Source organism: Zonotrichia albicollis, chromosome 4 (genome assembly GCF_047830755.1).
Source record: "Zonotrichia albicollis isolate bZonAlb1 chromosome 4, bZonAlb1.hap1, whole genome shotgun sequence".
NCBI classification, from domain to species: Eukaryota; Metazoa; Chordata; class Aves; order Passeriformes; family Passerellidae; genus Zonotrichia; species Zonotrichia albicollis.
The window spans coordinates 20,341,950-20,363,972 of record NC_133822.1 but is presented as its reverse complement, the minus strand read 5'-3'; the positions used below and the strand labels follow the sequence as shown (position 1 = coordinate 20,363,972).

Below are 22,023 nucleotides of genomic sequence, written 5' to 3'. Positions count from 1 at the left end.
AGAACACGAGATGGCAAGGCCAGGAGGAGGGAGAACAACCACTGTAGGCCAGAGGGCAGGGCCCTGCCTTGGCAGAAAAGGAGTGCTGTGTTTTGGTTTCTCCTACCAGGACTGCCCCTGAGGGTCAGCTACTCAGTAATTTATCAGTCATAGCATTACTTTGTTAGAATGATGTAAAATGTCTTGTATTTTTATTTATTTATATAATTAATTTCTCTTAACTTCAAGCAAAGAGGATATATGATTAACATATTCATTTCTGCTTTTCAGTATTTGTTGTCCTTGGATCCTGCATAGCGATCCGACTAGGATCAAATCCTGACTGGTTGTTTTTCTGTTGTTTTGTGGGACTGTTCATGTTCTATTCTGCTCACTGGCAGACATACGTATCAGGCATACTAAGGTTTGGAAAGTAAGTAGGTATCATTAGAACTACATCTGGCTTAATGTCTGAGACTGCTAGCTCCTTGATTTCAGTTTCTTCCTACTTTATTCCCTGCTTTCTCTTTTTCTTATCTTCTTTCTCATCTCCCTTCCAATCCAGCAGACTTGTGTTTTACCTGACAAGAAGTTGAATCTCTGTATAATACTGAACTCTGCTGTTCTTTTAACAGCTGATTTTAGCTCCATATGCTTTGTTTGCATGCATTTGGCTCTTTTTTCTGCAGATTTGTTGCCAGAACCCATACAAGCACTGTGCAGGCTCAGGCCAGAGGTCTTGTTTACATTGCAGACAAGTGCCCTGTGTAGGAGTAGGGACAGAGCAAGCATTTGGGTACCTCCCTTTGTAATCTCCCAGCTAGAACAGTTTCAGCCCCAGGGAACTCTAAACCACATGCATTTTGGAGAAATTCTCCTGCTAATGGGTTTCCCTTTCATAGGCATTTTCAGTCTTCCTTGGAATGAACTCTTTCTCATAGCATCCTCAAGGAGTTCCACGGATCTGTGGCAATGCTTGAAGAATTACCCTACATCTATGTGAGAGCCTTTTTAAAATCTGGCTCACACTGGCTTTGATATCCTTTAGGTTTTGTGTTTGGTCAGTTCTAGAGACTGCTGTGATGCTGTTCATGACTTCATAGAAATGTTATCTGTTTCACTCCAGCATAGGAGGAGAAGTCATGACATTAATGTAGAAGATAATAATTTCAGTTTAACTGCTAATAATGCAGGGATTGCTGCACCCTCCTATACTTGGGGTAGGGCCTGACCATGGCCTTTTGCTGGTTTTAAGGAATGAGCTTTGCTTTCATGTAATTATTTCTGAAAAGAGGAAAAGTCTGAGACTTCTGTGGCAGCAGAACTGAAAATAAGGGATACATGAAGGGTGTCCTGCTAATGCCAGTCACTTGCTAAATCACCTGTACATAGTCCTGCTTAGCTCTGCTCTGCAAGAGGTGCCTTAGCCAATCAGCAGGCACACAGGCTGGTGACCAGCTATCCCTGCACATTGCATCAAATGCAGCTGTCTCTGTCATATTGATAAGAGCTCTTTTTGGTTTGCTGGTAATGCATTTTACCACATTATTACATCTACCACTGTAATTCTTCTGCCTGCCTACACATCCTATTGTTTTTAAAGGACATCTTGTGCTGTAAACAAAAATAGGGGCTTCACAGTGATGGTTGAAATAGGATACCTTCTGTCCAGGACAGGAAGCTGCTCTGAAGGGAGGTGGACTAGGCCATGAGCTCTGGCCTTCTGCAGACATGACTGCTTTTCTGTACCTTTTATTCTTGCAAAAAGCATGAGAATTATTTCGCCACATGGGGAAGGCAGTGAAGTCTTTACCACATAAAGATTTTGTTAAAAACTTGGTGACTTCTACTTCAACATAATGATGTGTACAAACAGCCCAGAATGGCCTGGGGTTTCATGGTTACTGTTCAAAGTTAAACAGACACAACTTTTCCATGAGATAACTTATTTCTGTCCAGTGAAAACAGGTCACTTTTTTTTTTCAAGGCTCCCAGTTTTGTTTCTCTTAAACACAGAGGTGTTAAGAAGGCATTAGTGTAGTGCTCTAAATATGATGGTACATAATAAGATGGATGGAAGTTTTCATTGATTCTATTTCTCACTTAGAAGCACTAAATTTTAGAAATAAATCACAAATGAGATTCCCAGTGGTGATGGCCAGGAAGGATCAGAGAGCTGAATAATGTGACACTGTCAGGTGTCTGAGTAAAGTCTTTGGGCTCTGATTTGGGTTCTATTGCCACCCACAGTGTAAGCCACTCTGAAATTAAGTATTAAATTTTGGCACAACTTCAAGTTTGAGCCTCCTCCCCTCACCAGCAGCAACAAAGGAAATGCAGATTAGAAATAGTGGTGTTAATAGTACAGAGTGCAACCTCTGAACACTTGCACATGGTGCTTTTGCATAAGGTAAGCAGCAAGTTCAGCAATGGCAGGGTGGATGTAACACTTCATCCCTGGCAGAGAAGGAAGAGCCCACTCCCAGCCCCCTGTCCTGTGACACTCTGTCACTGGACCTCAAGCCACTTCATGAAATGGGCAGAAGGTGAAAAGGCTACACTGCACTGGCAGGCTGGACTAGTTCACCTGACAGTCCAGTGAGCACTGCAGCAAATAAACTGAGGGAATACAACACCTTTGGGAGAGGAGGACTCCCCATGCTCTTGGCTTTAAAGCACCTCAGCTTGTCATCTAACCGTAGTTTAAACTCTGGAATCTCTAAGAGTCACAAGATTGTGATGAAATTTGGCATATTTTATCACCGTCTTTCTGATGAAAGAAGAGAGTTTTAACTGAGATTATCAAGTTCAGATAAATGTTTTCCATTACCTAAAAGATGATTGTTATCTTCTAAACACCCACTGCTTCCTGTGCAGAGAGGTCATGTGCTAAGTAAGTAGCAATACACATTGGCCATAAATACCTCCAAAGAGCAAATTTATTCCAACTGCTAAAGGCAATCTTGAACATTCATTATCAGTGTTTGCTGGTAACTTTAGTATGAAGATAACTGTCTCAAAACTTTTGGTACCATAAAAGGTACCTTTGATATGCACTTTTTTTTGGTCATTATTTTAATTATTTATGTTAAAGCTTTAAAAGTACTGTTTTTTTTTCTTGAGCCTTGGCTTCATGTGAGCTTTCATCAAATAAATACAAAACTAAAGATTTTATCTTTATATGTCTGTCTTGTCTTAGAACAAAAAAAGGTGAAATATGGAGTCTGGACTTCATAGAGCATACAAGGTCACATTTCCTAAAACAGCTTTTATGGAGGAAAGTAAGATAGCAATTACATGTTCTCAGAAATATGGCAAATGCTTACCTATCCACTAACTCAGTCCTCCCTTGTTTTCCAGGCTATATCTGTCAAGTTTTCATGATATGAAGCTTAAAGAAATCCCTTCTTTCCCAGCCTGCTCGTTATAGTGTCTGCTTTTATTTGCTGTGCTTTTAATGGAAATGTTTGATTGCTTTTACTATGAGCTTACCTTAAACCTTGATTTGACACTTACACATCAACAAGTCTGTAAATTTGTACAGAATTCTCCAGTAGTTAACGGTGTATTCATTAAAGTGTCCCCCTTTCAAAATTATATCTAGCTTGCTTCAAAAAAAGGACGATAGCTTTCATTTTAAATCTTAGCCAGAGATGTGTGTCCTCATATAGTGTAGTTTTCTCAGTCAAGGAAAGTAATATTCTGTATATATTTATATAATTTGAAGTAGTTACTGGGGGTTTTATTTCCCCCTCCCTCCACACACGCTTTACACTTAGAGCAAAAAGTCCTTGAACTAAATCTCTTTTTTTTTCTCTTTCCCAGAATTGATGTAACTGAAGTTCAGATCACCATAGCAATGCTGCTCTTGATAACTGCTTATGGAGGAACAGGATTATGGGACTATAAGGTGAGTCTGTTAAGTGCTCAGAGTTCCTGCTGAGTTTCTTGTCAGGTGTCCACAGTTCCTGTGGTATTTGAAGCTGCTCTGTGCAAGTACTATCAACACCTTCCAGTTGTGTAATGTTGTTTTAGCGTATTGTATAAGTGTAGGTTATTTTAATGCCATAGTTAACTTAGATCTGTTGGTGTGACTTCCTGTGCACAGATTTATAGCTATACAGAGGAAAAAAGACCCCATCTGCCACATAGAAACTTCTGATCTGGAGCTAGTACTCCACACATACTTAAGCTTTAGCAAATGGGTTCCTTTCTGGTTTTATATATTTTGTATATTTTATTGTAAGGCATACATTTCAGTTAAACAATTTATCTTAAAATTAAGGATTAGATGCTTCAATTTAATGAAACTGTGGGATGAAGCCAGGGGGTTTTGGTTAAGTTATCCATATTTGTATTGATTTTTAAGAATTACGTCACAGCCATGTAAATGTAGATATTTATAGTTAAAGAATTGGTTTCTATGCCAAAACTTTTCTGTATCTATGGCTCTTATTCTGATCTTAAAAGATGCACTTTATTGGACAGTATCAAAAGATCTTCAGCTTTCTAGGGCTTTTACTCAGAAATTTATAGTTCTGATTGGTTATAGTGCAAAGAGCTGAGACTTACTTTTCTGTAATATTGATAACCAATAGAAATGAAAACTAGTTCAAAAGTTTACTCAGCAATTAAGGAATGTTTAGCTGAACTTAGTTTCCTTTTCCCAGCCTTTTTTTCTATTTTCAAAAAGCTTGTCTTCATGTTGGAAAACAAAGTAGGTGCAATAAACTTAAATTATGATTAACTTTTTCCTCGCTATTAGAATCTGTTGCAGTTATGCTGTATCACAAAAAAACTATATATTCAAAAAATGTAGTAAACAGTTTCCATTTATTACTTCTTTTTAAAATCTTCTGCTGCCTTTGGAAGTTTCCTTGACACTGCAATTGATTCCAAAAGGTAACTGTTTAATTCACATTTGTATCTGGAGACTTTTCGTTATAGTCCCATGATATGCAAAGATACAGCATACAAATAATATGCCAAAACACACAGCAGGCAGATGGTGTTTGTTTTTCCTGTGGATCAGTGTTGTTTTATCCAGTGGAATAGAAGGAACTATCCCTCTTCCTGCTCCCATATCATGGTGATTGATGGCAGTAGTCTGTCATGTTTTTGCTTGTGTGGTGAAAGTATTTGAAGAATATATTAAGGAGGAGCAGATTAAGATCTAGCTGAATTTCAAGAACAGAATTTAGGTACTCAGTAGTGGAGTTTAAGCATTACAAAAGATACTTCTTATTTTCTTAGTAATGAAGCAAATTTTAAACACTGTTGTCCTGAGCTTGTTCCTAGGAAAGTGAGGATTCAAATAAAACATTTAGTAGGTAAGATTGACTGCTTTAATCACTCCTTAAAAAAGGTGTTGTGTGCTTAACTTTTAATATTTCTCTTGTTTTGTTGTGCTTTGTTTGTTCTTTGTTTGTTTTGGTTTCGTTTCTTTTGTGTTCTGCTAAGGTCCCTTTGCTGGGCTTAGAGCTGAAGTTCTTTGCAGTTATTGGCATCCTGTGTGGAACAGCACTTTCTTTTTTCAATTACTTCCGTGTCATTTTTGGTGGAGGGGTTGGAAAGAATGGATCTACAATAGCAGTAAGTTGCTCTAAAAATTCAATTGAAGTTTGAATAATTTATGCCCATAATTTATTATGTTTCAGGTGATCCATAAGGGCTCTATTTGTTTAAGCTTTTAAGCAGACAGGCATGTGAGTGTTATATGGCTCACAAAAGCAAAGTTCATCATCTGCCTGTTTGTGGATTTCTTCTGTCATGGGAACCAGCAGTGAATTTTCCTAAAAAATTGATTAGTGGTCAAAGGGTACTGCAAAGGGTACTAAGAGAAGTGACATACTACTAATGGATTTTGACAAGTTTTGGCAACTCTGGTTTTGTTTAATGGGATTTGAAATATGTATAAAACTTGGACTTTATCATGTGACTGAAGTGTAAAACAGATTTTCCATGCCTTTATATCTTAGGGAACAAGTGTTCTTTCACCAGCCCTGCACATTGGACTGCTTATCACACTGGCCACTACAATTTATAAAAAGTCTACAACTCAGCTGTTTGAAAAACATTCTTGCCTGTATGTCTTGACATTTGGGCTTGTGAATGCCAAAATCTCACAGAAGTTGGTGGTAAGTCAGTCCTAAACCTCCTAAAACTAACCTGGTTCTTGGCTAAACACTTACTGGATCAGGGGGAACAGTTTTCCCATTTTGCTTTGCTCCAGTATTACCAGATTCATTGTGATCAAGACACTGAACTGGACTCAGGGTTCTACTGAGAGATTATATGTGACACTGATGAAAACATGTATTTGCTGTGAGTGGACTGGTTAGGACTTCCAGTTTTGTTTAACTTACTCCTAGAAATGCTCTTACTGTCTGTTGTTAACATCCTAACTCTGGTCTCTTTAAGGCTTACTAATAGTGCTGTGGCTTCTCCTTTAATTATCTGAAATAAGAATTTACTGTGATCATTAAAATGAAGAAACATTTCTGTTTCCATTCTCTCTTTTCAGACTGTCTTTTTTGTACATAAAACACTCCTCAATGGATTTTTAAAAGTTGCCTTACGACAAATTTACCAACATTAGTAATCCAGCCAGATGCTTTTTCAGTAATACACTTGCATAGTCTTACAGTTTGAATACAGTGCTGGAAAACTAGAGAGTGGGGAGCCCCTGCAGATAGCTGAATTGCATGGGTATAGATGTAGCTTCCAAGAGGACATTGCTGGGCAAGACTGTGATGCCTGTTTGCTGGTAGTTACACTAATCTTGCAGGGATGCACTCTTTAATTTTTTTTCTTTTTTTCAAACAGGTGGCTCACATGACAAAAAGTGAAATTTGTCTTCAGGACTCTGCATTTATTGGGCCAGGACTTCTGTTTTTGGACCAGTACTTCAACAGTTTCATTGATGAATATATTGTTTTGTGGATAGCATTGGTAAGTGTTTTATATTTTCTGTTTGGACCATGCTTTAAGGAATGGATTGAGATTGTCCCTGTCATTCTGCTCTGCCATTTCTGACTTGCTCATATTGCTGCTGTCACTGCAGAGGGAATTCTGGGTACCCAGTAAATATGTTTTTGGGAGCTGACTGTCTTGCTTTCCTTGGAACAGAGAAATGAAAGTAAATTTATAAATCTCTCCTGAAATTATGCTTTAGTCCATGTGGATTTTTAAAGTCATTCTGTGAACTGCAGACAAATGGTTTTTAACAGATCTTCTAAGTGTTTAGTGCTGTTAGGATGGTGGGGTTTTGTGATGGTTTTATTAATTCTAAACTAGACCACTCTGTAGCTGTTATGTTACAATGATGTATTTATGTTATGCTTGTCACTTGGATAAATTCTAATTAAAGTACAGCATATTTATAGTAGGGACAATTTTTAAAAATGGATTTTTTTTAACCTGTTCTGTTTTGTTCTTTTGAAGTTCATATCCTTGTTTGATATGCTGAGATATGCCAGTGGTGTGTGCCTACAGATTGCCGCTCATCTTCATATACATGTCTTCAGAATTTCATCTCATCAAGCTCCTGAGCAGGTTCAAAACCATAATGACTGATTAAATAGGTCAAGGACAAGAGAAGAAGCAGTTAGGGGAATGAAGCAGCCTCTGTGTTTTTGGGAAGACAGATAAAGCTTTTGAAGAAAAGAGTTTTATGAGAAAGTTGACTGTGTTTCAGACATTACCAGATGTTAGAATTAGTAGGTACAAAGTTCTGCAGATGCTGTTGTACTTTTGAACCAGTATGTATTTCCCTGTGTTTCAGACCACAAATACTACATTTGAAAATGTTGCCATTTCCTGTTAGGTGGCTTTAATTTTGTACTTCTCTTCTGGTGAATGTAGATGCAAACCAAGGTGCTGCCAGTGAGAATTCAAAGAGGAATTTCATGTCTAATCTTGTAGCATTAGCTTCTAAAGTTTTGTTAGAACTGCTCTGAAGCGGTTGTCAGATGTACCAATGGATTCAATCCTGCATTATTAAGACTGGTAAAAGGAGGCAGCCATGACCTAAAAATCACTCAGTGTCTCCTCTGGCACTTCTAAGGAACAAGCTGTTGGATCAGTAGATAAAGGAGGTACAGCTCAGGAAAACTTGCTTTGATTCAAAGTACTGTTATGAGTGCCTTTAGAATTCATGCATTCTCTAGTATCTAAGTACATAACCTACTGCTACCACATGAAACTTCAGCTTGCACTTTCCTTCAAGGCCAGTTTCTGGTTCTGTGGTCACAGTGAGGTCAGTCTCAGTGTACTTCATCCTTATCTAGACTACAGGTAGCTGTGTAAGGAGAGGACTGACTTTAGGCACCCTAACTTGTATCTGTGAGTCTATGCAAGTGAAGGACAAAGTTCATTGATAAACTCCAAAGCCTGTGGCTCCATCCCTGCAGCCCAACCTTCTGTATTTCCCTCTCTGGTCCTTGTGCTATCCCTGTGTTCATTTACCTTACAATTGATCCTACTGTCTTGTAGCTACTACTGTACTTTATCCAAACAAAAGGGCACAAAACTGAACCATAATGTAAAACTCTCCAACACAGTAACTCAGGCCCAATATCAGCTTCTTTCTTCCTTTAAGAACAGACCCACTGGTTTACATCAAATATCTAACAAGAGGGCTGTTGCCATTATAGAAAAGCTGAATGAAAAATTGATTACTTGCACACAAATGCCATGCATAAGCTCCTTTGAAGAGGTACTACTTGAATATGGTTTATGTAAAAAGCTGTTGAATGTAAGTGTGCATTACTCCTTCCAGTTGCTGATATGTACCTGAGCTTCTGAGTTAATGAAGTCCTTCCTGAACTGTCCAATAAAGAATGCCATGGTTTGTTTTAAAAATACTACCAGTGCAGCTTCCTACCTGCTAATTAGTTCCTGAGGCATTCAAGGAACTTTTAAAGTGGTGTATTATCTGCTGGTCTGGAGGAAATAAAATACATCCACCACCCTCCTGCCTAGGAAGAATATAATGATCATTTTGAGGATCTGTAACTGTAACAGTTACTGCCAAAGGACTACAACTAAAGTGACTAATGTAAATTCAGAATGAATCCTACTACTGCTGTTTGAGGCTGGAAATGACACAGCATCTGCACATTAATTTAGCCTGAACCCAGGCCATGGTCAAATAGGAAAGAAGATGGTAATGACCATTTTACTTTGGCTGAATACAGTAAGCAAATTTAACTCCTGATGAAAAGACACAGGCAACATCTTAGGAGTGAAATTACTGAGTTCTCCACAGTGGTCCAAACTGTCCTGGCATAGCAGGTATAAGTAATTTTGAGGATATGATTGAGGTATGGGGACAATAGGAGACTAATGCAGAAATCACTCAGAAAACCAGAACCATGACTCAATACTAACAAATAAAACCAGAAGCAGGAGGTAATGCTAACAAATAAGGTCCTGTTGAAGATCTGAAGCAGAACCTGTGCCCTGTTTCATAGCCTCCTGTCACTGGCCTTAGAGGGCTGAGACTCAGTAATGACCGAGCAGCATTGTTACTGGTTACACGAGAGGCCCGTATCCCCCATGCATCAGTGTAGCAGTGTAACTCCCATGTTTGCTCCAAGTTAGCCATCACTAATGTGGTTTCCAGTCCTGGAGAACCACCATCAAATGACTCAAAATGCTCGTAGGCTGAGAAGAAAAATATGGTTTTGAAACACGTTGTTGTGACAACATCACATTTGGTGTGTGTGGGTGTGTGGATGGTTTTTTTATCTACTGTTGTATTAAATCAAAGCATTAAATATATTGGCAACTAGCTAATTCTTAAAAGTAGATATTCAGGTGTAATGGTTTTCTGTAAAAACAAACTGCATGTGCACTAAGCCAATTGTTTATTTTATACTTATTGACTGTAATGAGCTACATGAAAGATAAATGCTTTACTCTTAAAACTCAGGTCTCCCTTAATTGCTAGTCATTTGTAATTGCAAAAAATAATATTCCATCTCAAAGGCTTGTAATAGCCTGTACTAAATAAATGAGGTAAATTTCTTCTAGCAGTGGTTCTACAGAAAGCAGACCCCAAAATGCATAATGTTTAATATTGTTACTTGAGCAGATACATTAAGCTCATCATTTAACGCAAAAAAAAAAAAAATTTCTGGACAAATTACAGCAGTTTATAAATCTCATACTAATACAGAGATAGTGCATCATCTAGACTAACAAAAGAGTTAACAAAATTAATTTAATTTAGCATAATGCACATCATTAAACAATTCTGTCTGAGCTATGTCATACTCTGTGAATTTTTACAACAGCTAATATATCAGCAGGCTAATTGAAACTGTGACAATCTGCAGCTTGTTAGAAATGCTTCTATTTGCACAATGTACCTAAAGGCCTCAAGTTATTATGTAAAATCTGGGTAATGCATGTTTCATTAATTCTTCCCCTTGTTACAATTTGGTATAAAAAAAGTGAAACTATTTAAAGTTCAGTACTATTTGAAGTGGATATGAAATTGTAAAAAATCAACTGAACAGACAGTGAACGGTTTGGGGTCCATACTGCCCCCCAGTAACAGAAGTTTACTAAGATATGTTCTTACAACCTGAACAGACAAGATTAGAACAATCCAGGAAAGAGTTTAATAGGAACCTTGAAACATTTAAATCTCAACATCCTTCTAATGCCTGTACTTGTATCGTGTTACTTAGGTACAAGTTGCTCCTCCACTGAGCCATCAGAATAACATGGACTGAAGAGACTTGCGAACAGTTGCCATCTCCTGCTGTTGCTGTCACAAGAAAAGGAGATAATGCTGAACAAATGTTGTATCAATATGATTCCTTTGAATTAAATGAATGTCAAATGACTTTTAATTGAATGTTCTATTTTTGCATTTAGCTAACTTCATAGTCTGATACTTACAGTGTCCATCATAATCTTCTTCTGCAACATTGCCATTTCCTTGCGAAGTTCATTTTGGGCACCGGCCAGAAGATTTTCATTGCTCTTCTCCAGCTCTTCCATGCTCTGAAGTTAAGGAAAATATTAATTCAGAACTCCTTAATGTCAAGCAGTCAATTTAAAACAACCAAACAAACCAATAATTATTCATACTACAATTTACTTTTTACAGTGATCACAGACAATTGATGAGTTTGTCACAAACTTGGCAGAGGAATCATAGAGGACTTCATACTCCAGTCTGCATTCCTGTTTGCACAGAATGTACCCTGGGAAGAGGACAGAGCCCTCCAGTCAGCCTCTCTGAGGTCTGAGTTACTTTTTCTGAATTTCATATAAGATAGAAATTCTATAAGAAGAGATTGAACAGACATCAGTCAAGAATTTTAGGGGTTCAATATGAAAGCCTTGCTGGACTTGAAGTGAGGAGTATAAACCCCACTGCGTTCTTTGCACACTTCTCCCCAAATAAGCCAAATAAAACTCCCTGGTTATCTTCCCTTTTTTACATACAATTACACTTACCTCTGTGTATGTGTCTAGTTGCATTTTCCTTAATTTGTATTTATTTAAGCTTATTTGAGGTTTGACTTCTACCTTTTGATCTTTTTTGAGGGGAAAAATCAAAGTGATACTTGACCTTCTGTTCAGTTTTTCCTCTTTGATGAAGACATTTTTGACATTTTGGAACAGTTATTATTTAATAATGCTTCTGTAATATATTCAGTAAATTTTGATTTTTTTAAACTAAGAGTTACTCCATTTCAGATTTATTTTTATGAACCACCAGGCTTAGAAAAAACTCAAACCAAACACCAAGCTTATCATAACTGAAATTTCAAAACCAGCTAAGAAATTACTTGAACTGAAATTAAGGTTTGTCAGAAATTGATGGACTTGAATCTGCCCTGTATACTGGCAGTTGGTGAAGCCACACCTGGAATGCTGGGTCCAGTTCAGACTCCTGAGGACAAGAGAGACATGAACATACAGAATAGATTACAGCAAAGGGTCATGAAAATTATTAAGGCACAGAAGGTTTTCTCTTGTGAGGAATGCCTTTAATTAAAAAAGTAAAATTTTTGTGTGGTTGTACTCTAAACAGTTTTTTTGCTTGCTGTCTAGTATGACTAGTCTACTTTGTTAAATTTGAAACACTGAATTAATATAGCTTTCTTAAGTGATAAGGATCAGCTGCTTTCCAAGAAAAAGATTTACCTTTAAGAATTGCTCATAGAGTTGCTTAATGGTCTTCAGTCTCTGACTTTGAACTATTCTTGCCTGTTGAAAAACCTTTTGTTGCTGACGAAGCATATTCTGAAGCAGAAGCAAAAGAAAAACATAATTCCATCAGTTGTTAAGCAGAGTGCTTGGACAGCACACCAGTTTCATTTTTCAGAATCAGAAAGTCTTCCTTTATTGGAAATCTGTGCCTTGTAATGTGGATCTCTGCCTGGAAAAGTTACCCTGGCTTTTATTAATGAAAGTAGGACTGAAGACTGGATTAAGCCCCAAGTCACCTCCTGAGGTCTCTTGCAACCTGAATTATCCCTGTAAAATCCCATGAGGATTACTATGCCCCACAGCTTCTTAGGGTATCCCAGAGGAATGTGCTACCTAGGGAAAAGCAAACCTTGCAAATTGTGTTGGAAGTACAGAGCAACAGCACATGATTACATTCCATTGTATAGCTTCTATCCTCTTTGAGTGATCAAATTCTCTTACATTTATTATATACAGGCATATTTTTAAGGAATGTATGCTACAAAAACAACTACTTTCCTTTATTCCTTTGTTCCCTGAACCCAAAGACTATGGATGGAGAGAAACAGCAGGTCTTTCTTCTCCTTAAATGGTCCTTGCTTTTCTCAAGCTGTATGCTGGCATAGGGCATCACTTAACAGTGTTTAAAACTTGCAATGAAGTTTATAAATGCACCTCTCTTTCCAAACTTAAACAATCATATGTATAAACAACATAAAGTGTTTTTACATTTCTTGAGTATAGAAACAACAATATTCCCTCCTTGTGGAAAATACAGTGAAGCTCACACAATGCTGGAAACTCACTGCTAGTTTCTCTTCCTGCTCCTCTGCCTTTTGCACATCTACATCCCACTGCTGAAACAGAGTCAGGAACTGCTGGGAGAACTCATGATTGAGCTTCTGCCTGTGAACAGACACTGTCTGTAAGTATGACAAATGCTACACGTTCAACATACATGTGGAATAAAATAAAAGCTGGCATAGATAAATAGGCTACTTTGACATCTGACCCCATTTCAATACTGTATGTTTTGAAAAACTCTACACACACATACACTGAGTGGATGTGGAATATATCTATAGAGGCAGCACTCCCATAAAGTACTGGTTAAAAAGAAATTGTAGCAACTGTTCTTCCTAACAGTGTCAGGTTTTCTGAGATTTACTATGTTTTCTAATTCAGTTACAGGTGGTTGCTTTAACACAAGGTGTTTACATTGCAGAACTGTTAAGCTCATTTCTTAAAATTTTGTCCATACAAGTTTCAAGTACAAATAAATATAGAACAACACCAAGACAGTTACAAGTATTCCTGACTTTTAGTTTTTAACTGTCTCTTTTTTCACTTTGCTCTATCAGATGTAGTAATTAAATATGCCTTAAGAGGTGAGAGCAATGTTAAGAAAGGTGAAAATTATTTACTTTCTTAACCAGAGTAATATTAAAGTTTTACTGAACATTTTTCAGCTTTCAGGTAGAAACAGAAAATTCCAAAGTGGGGAAAACCCCTCCAACATTGTTTTAAAATACATACTAACATCAAAGGTCACTTTCCATAAAGATAAAAGTAAGCTCTACTCTTTAATATACCTTGCTCTCACAGTTCCAAATCCTAAATTTGTCTGTTCAAAAGAGAATGTGCTGAGTGATTACTGTCACATTAACAAAGGGGACACAATGGGCAGCAGAGGCCCTGAGCAGATGTTTAACATTAGATACAGTGCTTGCTATTGCAGGTGACAGACCAGCTATCCATGCTGTCCCCCAGAAGGGAATCTACAGGCTCGGAAACCAAGAGGAAAGGTCACCTTTGCTCCTGCTGCATTTTCCAAACGTGTTCAATCTTCTGGTTACTGGTTTTGAGTGAGGCTTTTGTGTACATTTCTAATCGTTTCCTCTTAGCTAAGAGAGCCTTGTTAATGTCAGCTGAAAGCCAAAGAATATTTAGAAATTAGGCATACTGGAAATGCATTAAAAAGGCTGATGAGTTACACTTTGGAGAAGCAAATGAGGTGTGTTCTAGCAACAAGAAGCTGGCGGGATCTGATGTGCTGATGTCCCTCAGCCTGCTGGTGGCTCTGCTGTTTCTTTATGCCTGTCACACACCCTAACCAACACCTGTTTCAGAGTCATATGCCAATTTCTTGAATTTGAGAAATAAATTAAGGTTAGCATGTGGTTAGTATCCCTGTGAACATACTGAATCAATGAATAACTATTTTTATACTTCAGAGAGACAGTACTTTTTAAGTATTAATATAAGTTACTGTGTTTGTTTCACTTCAGTTTACATTTGGAGATTTATCAAGTCACAGCTTAAGATTAATACAGTAATTTAGCTTCCTTCTCACTGTAGATTTCAGGAAACATCTGTCAAACTTCTCTAATTTGCTGAGGCATCTGTCTCTACTAATTCCAAACCCACTATTTTGTGCACACAGCATCCTCTCTCTGATCCATTCATTCTCCCTCCTTCCAACCTTCCTGTTTTTCCTTTTTTGAGTCTTAAATTACACAGTCCTAACTTTTTAGCATTGAAATCCTCCTTTTATCTGAATTGCCAGATGTCTAATACCATTCTAATATGTAATAAGAAATTAGTAATTTTGTGACAGCCAAAAGTTCTAATTTGTGGATTAAGGAGTTACTCAAGCTTCTCTTTCACCTTAAATTTGACATGCAAGTAATGACTCTGGACAGGATTCTTTTATTACATACAATGAAAGTATTACTCAGTTATTGAGTGTGTAATGCTGGCATTAAGATGGTTTCCCTTCCTTCCATGGCTTTTTGATGTCTGCTTACTCTGTGATGGGTATTGTTCATTCTCTACAAATGTTAAAAGTATTTTTTCTCTTTCCTGTCACTATCTAGAATTCAGCTGGTAATTTAACTAGGTAAAGCCACCTGGGGATCTGATTATAACAATACTAAATCCTGCTGAGTGACACACACAAATTGCTCATCACTGGATGAGCAGCATTACTGACCCTTGTTATCTGGCTGTTCCAGAAACTCTCATTCCTTCTGACTGCTGAAATTCTCTTACCTGTAATTCCCTGTTCTCTGTATTTCTGGAAGTGCTAACTACAGAGTGCTCTCTCATTCTGTATCACAACTAAACTCTACTTCCATAATTGCTAGAATTAGAACAGTGTTTTCTCTTTTGCTGCTTATATTAACAGTGTATTTACATTTCTCTTATTTCTCACTCAAGTCTTGCCATCCCCAGTATCCTCTATGCCAGTGTAACAAAAAACTGAGTGAGAACAACAGCAAACTGCTATTGTCCCTTTTCTCTAAAATATAGTTACTACTTATAAACTTCATCTTAAAATTAGAATTGATGATCCAAAGCACTCATGCATCTTTTCCTTTGTAATTATCTACACTTAAAAGCTGTGACTCATTTATATGCAGATATTCCCTCCTCTTCTTTCCCTTTGCTCTCCCTAGATATAACTTTTTTTCCTGAAAACTGGCTTTATTCAGAAATGCTGAAAAGTGCTACAGAGACTAGTCATTTTACATAAGTCTTGAAAGTTATTTTATGGTGAGTTATTACTGCCAACTCTGGCACTATATTTTATTTATTAGAATGTAAATGTACTTACCTCCAAATCTCTCCAACATATTCTGTACTTCACCCCTACAAAACAGTGTTTCAGATTTTTATTTGCCCATTTTCTGACTTTTGACCTGTTGAATATGCTTAGAACTAATTTTATTCACATGCCTATTATTCTAAGCAGTAACAGAACTGCCACTGCCATAAGATAATTTTACTCCTTTTCTTCTCCTGTGAGAGGTTTATTTTTCAGATAAATTTGCCTTTTTTTTAATAAAATGCTAGAATCTGTTAGCTACTCCCCAGTAAATAAGCACTATTATATAAAGAGGCATTTAATATGCCTTTAGTAAGGGGAGTCAGTAAATAAAATTGATTATTCCCTATAACAAAGAAAACAAAATGGGTATTTGGAACACCAAATAAAAACAAGTCCTTCTCAGCATGACTGGCACAGTAAAAAATCCCAAGGCAAATAATTTCAGGGTTTTTTTTGCAGCATCTTTAAGATGGTAAAATCAGTGTGCAAGGCACTGTTACAATACAGTAAAAACAGTATCTTCAACCTAACAGTTATAATCTGCTTGAAAACTCTTTTAGCATGTACTTTTTTATTACATTTACACTGGCCATTAATATTAAATTTGATTCATATTTATTCACTCTCCATGAATATTAAATTAAGAGTTATCTGTAAAATTTATTTTTCATTCAATATGTGGATCATTTAAAGCTTTGGTAATATCTTCAAGCAACTAAAATGAGAAGAAAAAAATTAATAGGATTTAATGCCATTATCAACAATTAAACAAGTAATATTTAAAAGAAACAAATTTAAGAACACACAAATATATCCATTTTTTCTGCATTTTCAAAAGAAACTGAAGAATTACTCTTTTGAAATACTTTATTTTTTTTACCTACAACTACAATATTATCTGTCACTTGATTTTTTTTAATCAAATACCAAAAAAACCCCAAGCCAAACCCAAACAAGGCAAAAATAAGCATAGTGAATAACTGAAGTTAGTATCTTTTTAAGACCTGCTTATTTTGGAAAAAGCCCCCAAACATCTAACCTTACCCCACATCATCTGGAACCACATGAGTATTCACCAGAGGTCTTTTCTTTCCATGCTTGTCCATTACTGGTATGTCACCTTAAGGAGGAGTATAGAAATATTTACAAAAAGACATTTTGTGTTGGTTGTTCACATTATTAAAAGTGTAATTTTTTTCTGTCATGCCAATTCCCTGCCCATGTCTCATGGTCAGTTCCCATCAGTAACAGAGGCAGCTCCTGTACCTCTGAGTCTGGAGCTGGCAGATGGTGCAGAATTGCTCTGCAAGGCCAGACTGGAGCTGGCACTGCTCTGAGTTCTCTGCCCTGGGCCCAAATAGTTTGAATTTCTCTGCACCATTACTCACAACTCACAATTTAGCAATCATCAGAAAGCTAAAAATAACATAAAAATTTGTAAGAGTCCAATCTGAATTTACTGTAAAAGAGGTGCTGTAATTCTGCACCTTTAAAAAGAAAAATCACAAATAGATATTTATATTATTTTGAAAATTACCAATCAAAATTACACAGTAGGAGCCTGGTGGTCTTTGGCATTACAAGCCATGTAAACTGTGCTCAGCCCTTGGCTGATTCAGAAGTTCTTCCCTTCTTTTCATAATCACAAATGTGATAAAATTCACATTTTACAAATGTCCTAAAAATTTCAAATAAGCACCTTCTCTAATATCTTCCTCTGATCCACTCAGTTCTTTTCTTTCCTCCTCAAAGTCAAAAGAAGGTATGGTCTGATCTTCCTGAGCTGGTTTACCAGCCTTTCCTCCATGCTTTCTTCCTGATGGTGCCATGGTGAGATCTTTCCCTACTGAAACAGTATATTGTATTTGTGACATAACTTCTTCCACAATAAATTGAAAATAAATATGTTTTCATGCTTACCTGCACCTATTATGGGTACCTCTTTAACAGTCTGCACCTGTAAAGATATGCAAGCAGTCAAACTGGTTTAGTTTTGAGGTATTCCACAGCATTACCCATCAGTGATGCTTTTAAAAACATGCTAAATAATGGCAGGGCTATTAGGAACATACTTGATTCTGCTGGAATAAAATACCCATTTTCTTAAGATGTCTGCCAGCTTAGCATCCATAAGGTTTATTACACATTTTGTCATATCCTGTACTGCATTCCCCAAAAGCTATGCCAATATTCTACTGTCCAAAATAGAGAAATGATAAACCATAAGAACAATGTGATCCTACAAGCCATTCCACACTGTAAAGTCAAATATACATATGCTTATGCCATTTTTTACAGTCCTAAGCAACTTCCAAGTCCCAATTTATCTTTTATAGCTATTACACCTTTGCATTCTGTAATGTGCCATTTCTACACTGGCAAACATTTTACACATAGACTACCCTCTTAGAAAGTTATTCATTTATTAACTTTAGTAAATTTAATCTATTTAATCTACTTTAGTAGATTTATCAACTCTCTCACACACCTCAGTTTCCTATTTCTGTTTTTGTTGTTTTTTTTTAATTTTTAGTTATTTGTCAATAGCTGTGAAAATGTTTTTTAATTCCAGATTCCATGGATCTGTACAAACATGGCCACACTATGCTAAGGAAAGAGTACTTTTTAATACCGAGCTTTTTCTGAGGTTGATACTTCTCTATGTAGTATGTAAAATTTTAAATTTTACAAGTGTCTTGGAAAACAGGCCTCTTTATTGGAAAAGACTGTAAAATCAAAAGCCTTTGCATTAGAATTATCCCCAAATGAGAAAAAATTGCCAAGACTTAATCTGCTTTTCGACTACTGACTGTTGAGGACATGACGTAAAGGAGGAGAGTGCTGGGCCATGATGTCTAGCTGTGCCTGTCCCTGTGCTGCTGAGGCACTTTAAACTGCAAGCATCTATTTTATCTGACATACAGACACTTTTCTTTGTATTAAAAATCAGTTTGATTGTATTAAAAATCAGTTTACAAAGCAAAACTTCTCAGTCCCCCTCAGCCAGGTGTAAAACAATCCCGCCACCTCACAAAGCCCAAGAAGCCCCCACCCCTCCGGTGTAGGTACCTATTTTAGCCGATCCGAGTATCTTCAATCCACAACTGTATACTTCAACAATGATTTTTAGACAAACTCACTTTTTTTTTTTTTCCCCACCCTGCCCCAAAAAGATATTAAACAAACGGGTGCTTGTGCGTGGCTTTTCTCCGCCAGGACCCACCTCAGAGCAGTGAGGGAGACTCAGGCCGTCAGCCTGAGGGGACGCACAGGCGGCAGGGACAGCGCTGCTCGCACCTCCCTTAGCAGCAGAGGGAGCCCGGCCGGTCCCAAAGGGAGCCCCGCCGGTCCCAAAGCCCCAGGGTCCCGGGCAGCCCTCACGGCGCCCCCGGGGCTCCGCCGCCGCCTCAGCGCCCGCCGCGGCCGGGAAAGGGCGGGAATGGGCGCGGCCGGGCCGCGGCGCCGCCGCTCTCAGTAGCGGGGCCGGGCAGCGCCCGCGGAGCCTCACGCTCCTCAACAGCTTCATCCCGCTTTGAGAACGGAGCCGTGCTTCAAATTACTATTAAATCAATAAAGCTGCAAGGTTCTTAACGGGAAAAAAAAAATTACACGCAAAGATTCATACAGATTCCTGGCTAATTTGCCAAAACGTGCGAGCTTTCGTTGTCTTTGAAACAGAAACGGCAGACAAAAGGTTCATCACGTTTTAGTTAATTTCAAAGCAAGCCAAGTATTTTACAGTACATACGCACATACATTTTGTACATCATCCGATTACAAAAAATTAATGGGTTTTGAATACTGCTAATACAATTAAGTGAAGATACACCACCAAAAATTTCTGCTTGAAAAGATTCAGTACCCTTTCCCCACATAAACCACACTAGTCTGATATCTCAGCAAAATACAGGGCCAAACCCCATGAAATTTAAAAACACCACAGCTTCGTATGTCAGTACAAATATTGTTTATGAAGTGAAACACTGTTCCCCATACATTTCTAATTTGAAACAGCTTTTTACCCATTCATATAGAGGCACTTTTGCTTTTTGATTTACAATGCTTGTAATATATTTTACCTTGATCATTTTCCTTTGATTACAACCTCTCTTTGTAATCAAACCAAGAAATAACACAATTTCTTTGAGTATTCTTTGGACTATAATACACCAGATATAAAACATCTTTCAAATAAACCATTAGATGTTATTACTGTGTAATTTTTTAGTAGCATACCTTTCTTTCAAATCGCAATTATACACTACAAATAGAGAGATGAATTGTCACTGTGCTTTAAAGAATGTCAACATCTATAAATGTATTCCAAATTTAAAGGACAAGTTACATAATTCTCAATTTTCCCCAGAAGGCTAAAAAAAGCAGCAATGACAGAAATTTGCAAAATGCTTTGGAATGCAAGATCAAGGACTTCTTAAGCTGATCCCAAACAACTTTTCCTTCCAACATTTTATCTAGTTGGCAACATCCACTGCAATAAATGCAGTTACATTTGTTTACGTAACCCTTTTTATAAAAAAGGATAACATGGCCATGACCTAAGAGTTGCAAAGTAAGATCTGTTGAAAACTGCCTATGTACAGGTGTCCTGCAATTATTTGTTGTTGTTATTTTGCATTGTCACAGCTCCAGCAGCTTTTATATCATGAAGAGTACTGCAGAGATTCAAATGTAGGTGCATGATTCTTTTTTCTTCATATCAATACAGTTAAACAGCAAACCAGAAAAGACACTTATGAAAGAGACATTTAAAATGCTTAATCACAGCTTGAGGTAGACTGATCTCCAAAATAAAGCTCTACACTTTGATTCGTTCATGACCAACTTCTTTTTGGATCCTTCTCCTTGGAAAAATCTTTCGTTTAAGTGCAATTAGCTGAGGAGAGAAAAAAATACAGTATTTTATTGTATTTTATGCTGGGTTAAAGGTCCACAGCTGGTCAGGTTTTCATCCTAGACACTATCAAATCTGTACCACCCATGGTAAATACTCACTACTGTACTTTTTTTTCTGATTATACCAGAAAGGCATTTTTTACTCCAATTCATCAGATGTGCACATTTCCACTAGACGTCTCAATAATCAGAATACAAGCAGAAAGTGAAAAAATACACCATGCCTTTATTCTGATTATTTTAAAAGGTAATTTGTGTATTTAAACTAACACCAGACTACATTCTAGTTTTAGAAGATCAGCACAAAGCTGGCATCTTAAAATGGTATTTAGATTCCTAACTGTACCACTGAGTTGAGTATCCTCTTCCAAAACCAAGTTACTAACGGAGTTTTCTAATCTATAAAAAGGCTGAAAATCAAGGGAAAGAGTCATGCAAAAGTTACAGGTGGGAAAAAATAATAATCAAAAGCCAACCTTTCAAGAATTACACCCTCTTCATCAGACCACGGAAAGTGTTACTTAAGGCCCCAACCTGCAAAGAATTACCCATATGATTTGTTCCATTGACTCCCTCTGAGTTTAGCAGGACTAATCATGTTCAAGAAATCCATTTTAAGCTTGCAGAAGTCAAGGCTTTTTTCCCCTTTAGTCAGATTCAAAACCTTTTGAATTCAGTAGGAATCTTTGCAATCAATTACTTAGGGAAGAGGTTTTGATAAGGCCTTTAAGAAACTTAAGATCCCCTTCTGGACTAATTTTTCTTCCTCTTAACTTAATATACACTTCTACCAATATCCATATTAACAGGCCAAGAATTTCAAAAACAATTACTAAATTTGAGCATCCAAATTTAGCACACTGGTGATGGACTTTACTGTCACAAGGCATCTGAGAAGGTGCCACTCTCCTTCTCCCCATATGACTCTCTTTTCAAGGAATCTCAAATGGTGACTTAAAAATTAAAGCAACCTATTAATGAGTCATGTAACATCTTTACTTTTATGAAAGAAAAATCCTATCTACTCTTCAAAACCTATTTAAAAAATCCATCCAATGTTATTCTGAAGATTCTACAATCTGTTAAGCGTTACACATATTTGATAAGAAGACATTAACTTTACCTGTTCAGCAAAAAATGAGATGACTGTAAATAGAATAAGTGTTATTAAAACACAGTGGGTCCAGAATTTGAGCTTGTCTCTATATGCTCTCCTGGAGAAAGATAGAGGGAAACAGAAAAACAGCTTCATATATCATAAATGCAAATATTTATAGAGTTTCCACAAAACATGCAAAGACAGTTTT

General features: G+C 37.1%; 3 protein-coding genes across 7 annotated transcripts in view; 1 reads left to right on the top strand and 2 right to left on the bottom strand.

Annotated features, from left to right (window-relative positions):
• The window catches only part of CHPT1 (choline phosphotransferase 1), a 30,362-nt gene extending 9,667 nt beyond the window's left edge, over positions 1 to 20,695 (top strand). Inside the window, exons 3-9 of one of the 2 annotated variants that reach the window (XM_074539028.1) lie at positions 271 to 412; positions 3,805 to 3,889; positions 5,440 to 5,571; positions 5,958 to 6,116; positions 6,805 to 6,930; positions 7,423 to 7,533; positions 10,677 to 20,695. In XM_074539028.1, coding sequence (XP_074395129.1) covers positions 271 to 412; positions 3,805 to 3,889; positions 5,440 to 5,571; positions 5,958 to 6,116; positions 6,805 to 6,930; positions 7,423 to 7,533; positions 10,677 to 10,721 — 800 coding nt within the window. In that variant the 3' untranslated portion in view covers positions 10,722 to 20,695. The remainder of the gene's footprint in view (positions 1 to 270; positions 413 to 3,804; positions 3,890 to 5,439; positions 5,572 to 5,957; positions 6,117 to 6,804; positions 6,931 to 7,422; positions 7,534 to 10,676) is intronic. The other variant, XM_074539029.1, reaches the window with a different exon arrangement.
• Positions 3,733 to 19,333, bottom strand: SYCP3 (synaptonemal complex protein 3). 3 transcript variants are annotated; one of them, XM_026790775.2, is made up of 10 exons: positions 19,026 to 19,333; positions 17,723 to 17,759; positions 17,502 to 17,648; positions 16,847 to 16,922; positions 15,809 to 15,843; positions 14,003 to 14,120; positions 12,999 to 13,098; positions 12,148 to 12,246; positions 10,891 to 10,995; positions 3,733 to 10,756 (listed from the first exon to the last, which is right to left on the bottom strand). In XM_026790775.2, exons 1-10 carry the CDS (start codon positions 19,326 to 19,328, stop codon positions 10,703 to 10,705), a joined length of 1,074 nt encoding a protein of 357 aa, XP_026646576.2. In that variant the 5' UTR covers positions 19,329 to 19,333; the 3' UTR covers positions 3,733 to 10,702. The 3 variants fall into 3 exon arrangements, with proteins under 3 accessions (XP_026646576.2, XP_026646575.2, XP_074395131.1); XM_026790774.2 differs by having other exon boundaries at positions 17,502 to 17,645; XM_074539030.1 differs by lacking the exon at positions 17,502 to 17,648.
• GNPTAB (N-acetylglucosamine-1-phosphate transferase subunits alpha and beta) overlaps positions 19,493 to 22,023 on the bottom strand; it is a 39,499-nt gene continuing 36,968 nt past the window's right edge. The window contains exons 20-22 of one of the 2 annotated variants that reach the window (XM_074539027.1): positions 21,840 to 21,930; positions 21,193 to 21,250; positions 19,493 to 20,696 (exon numbers count right to left, since the gene is read on the bottom strand). In XM_074539027.1, the coding sequence (XP_074395128.1) occupies positions 21,203 to 21,250; positions 21,840 to 21,930 (139 nt within the window). In that variant the 3' untranslated portion in view covers positions 19,493 to 20,696; positions 21,193 to 21,202. The remainder of the gene's footprint in view (positions 20,697 to 21,192; positions 21,251 to 21,839; positions 21,931 to 22,023) is intronic. The other variant, XM_074539025.1, reaches the window with a different exon arrangement.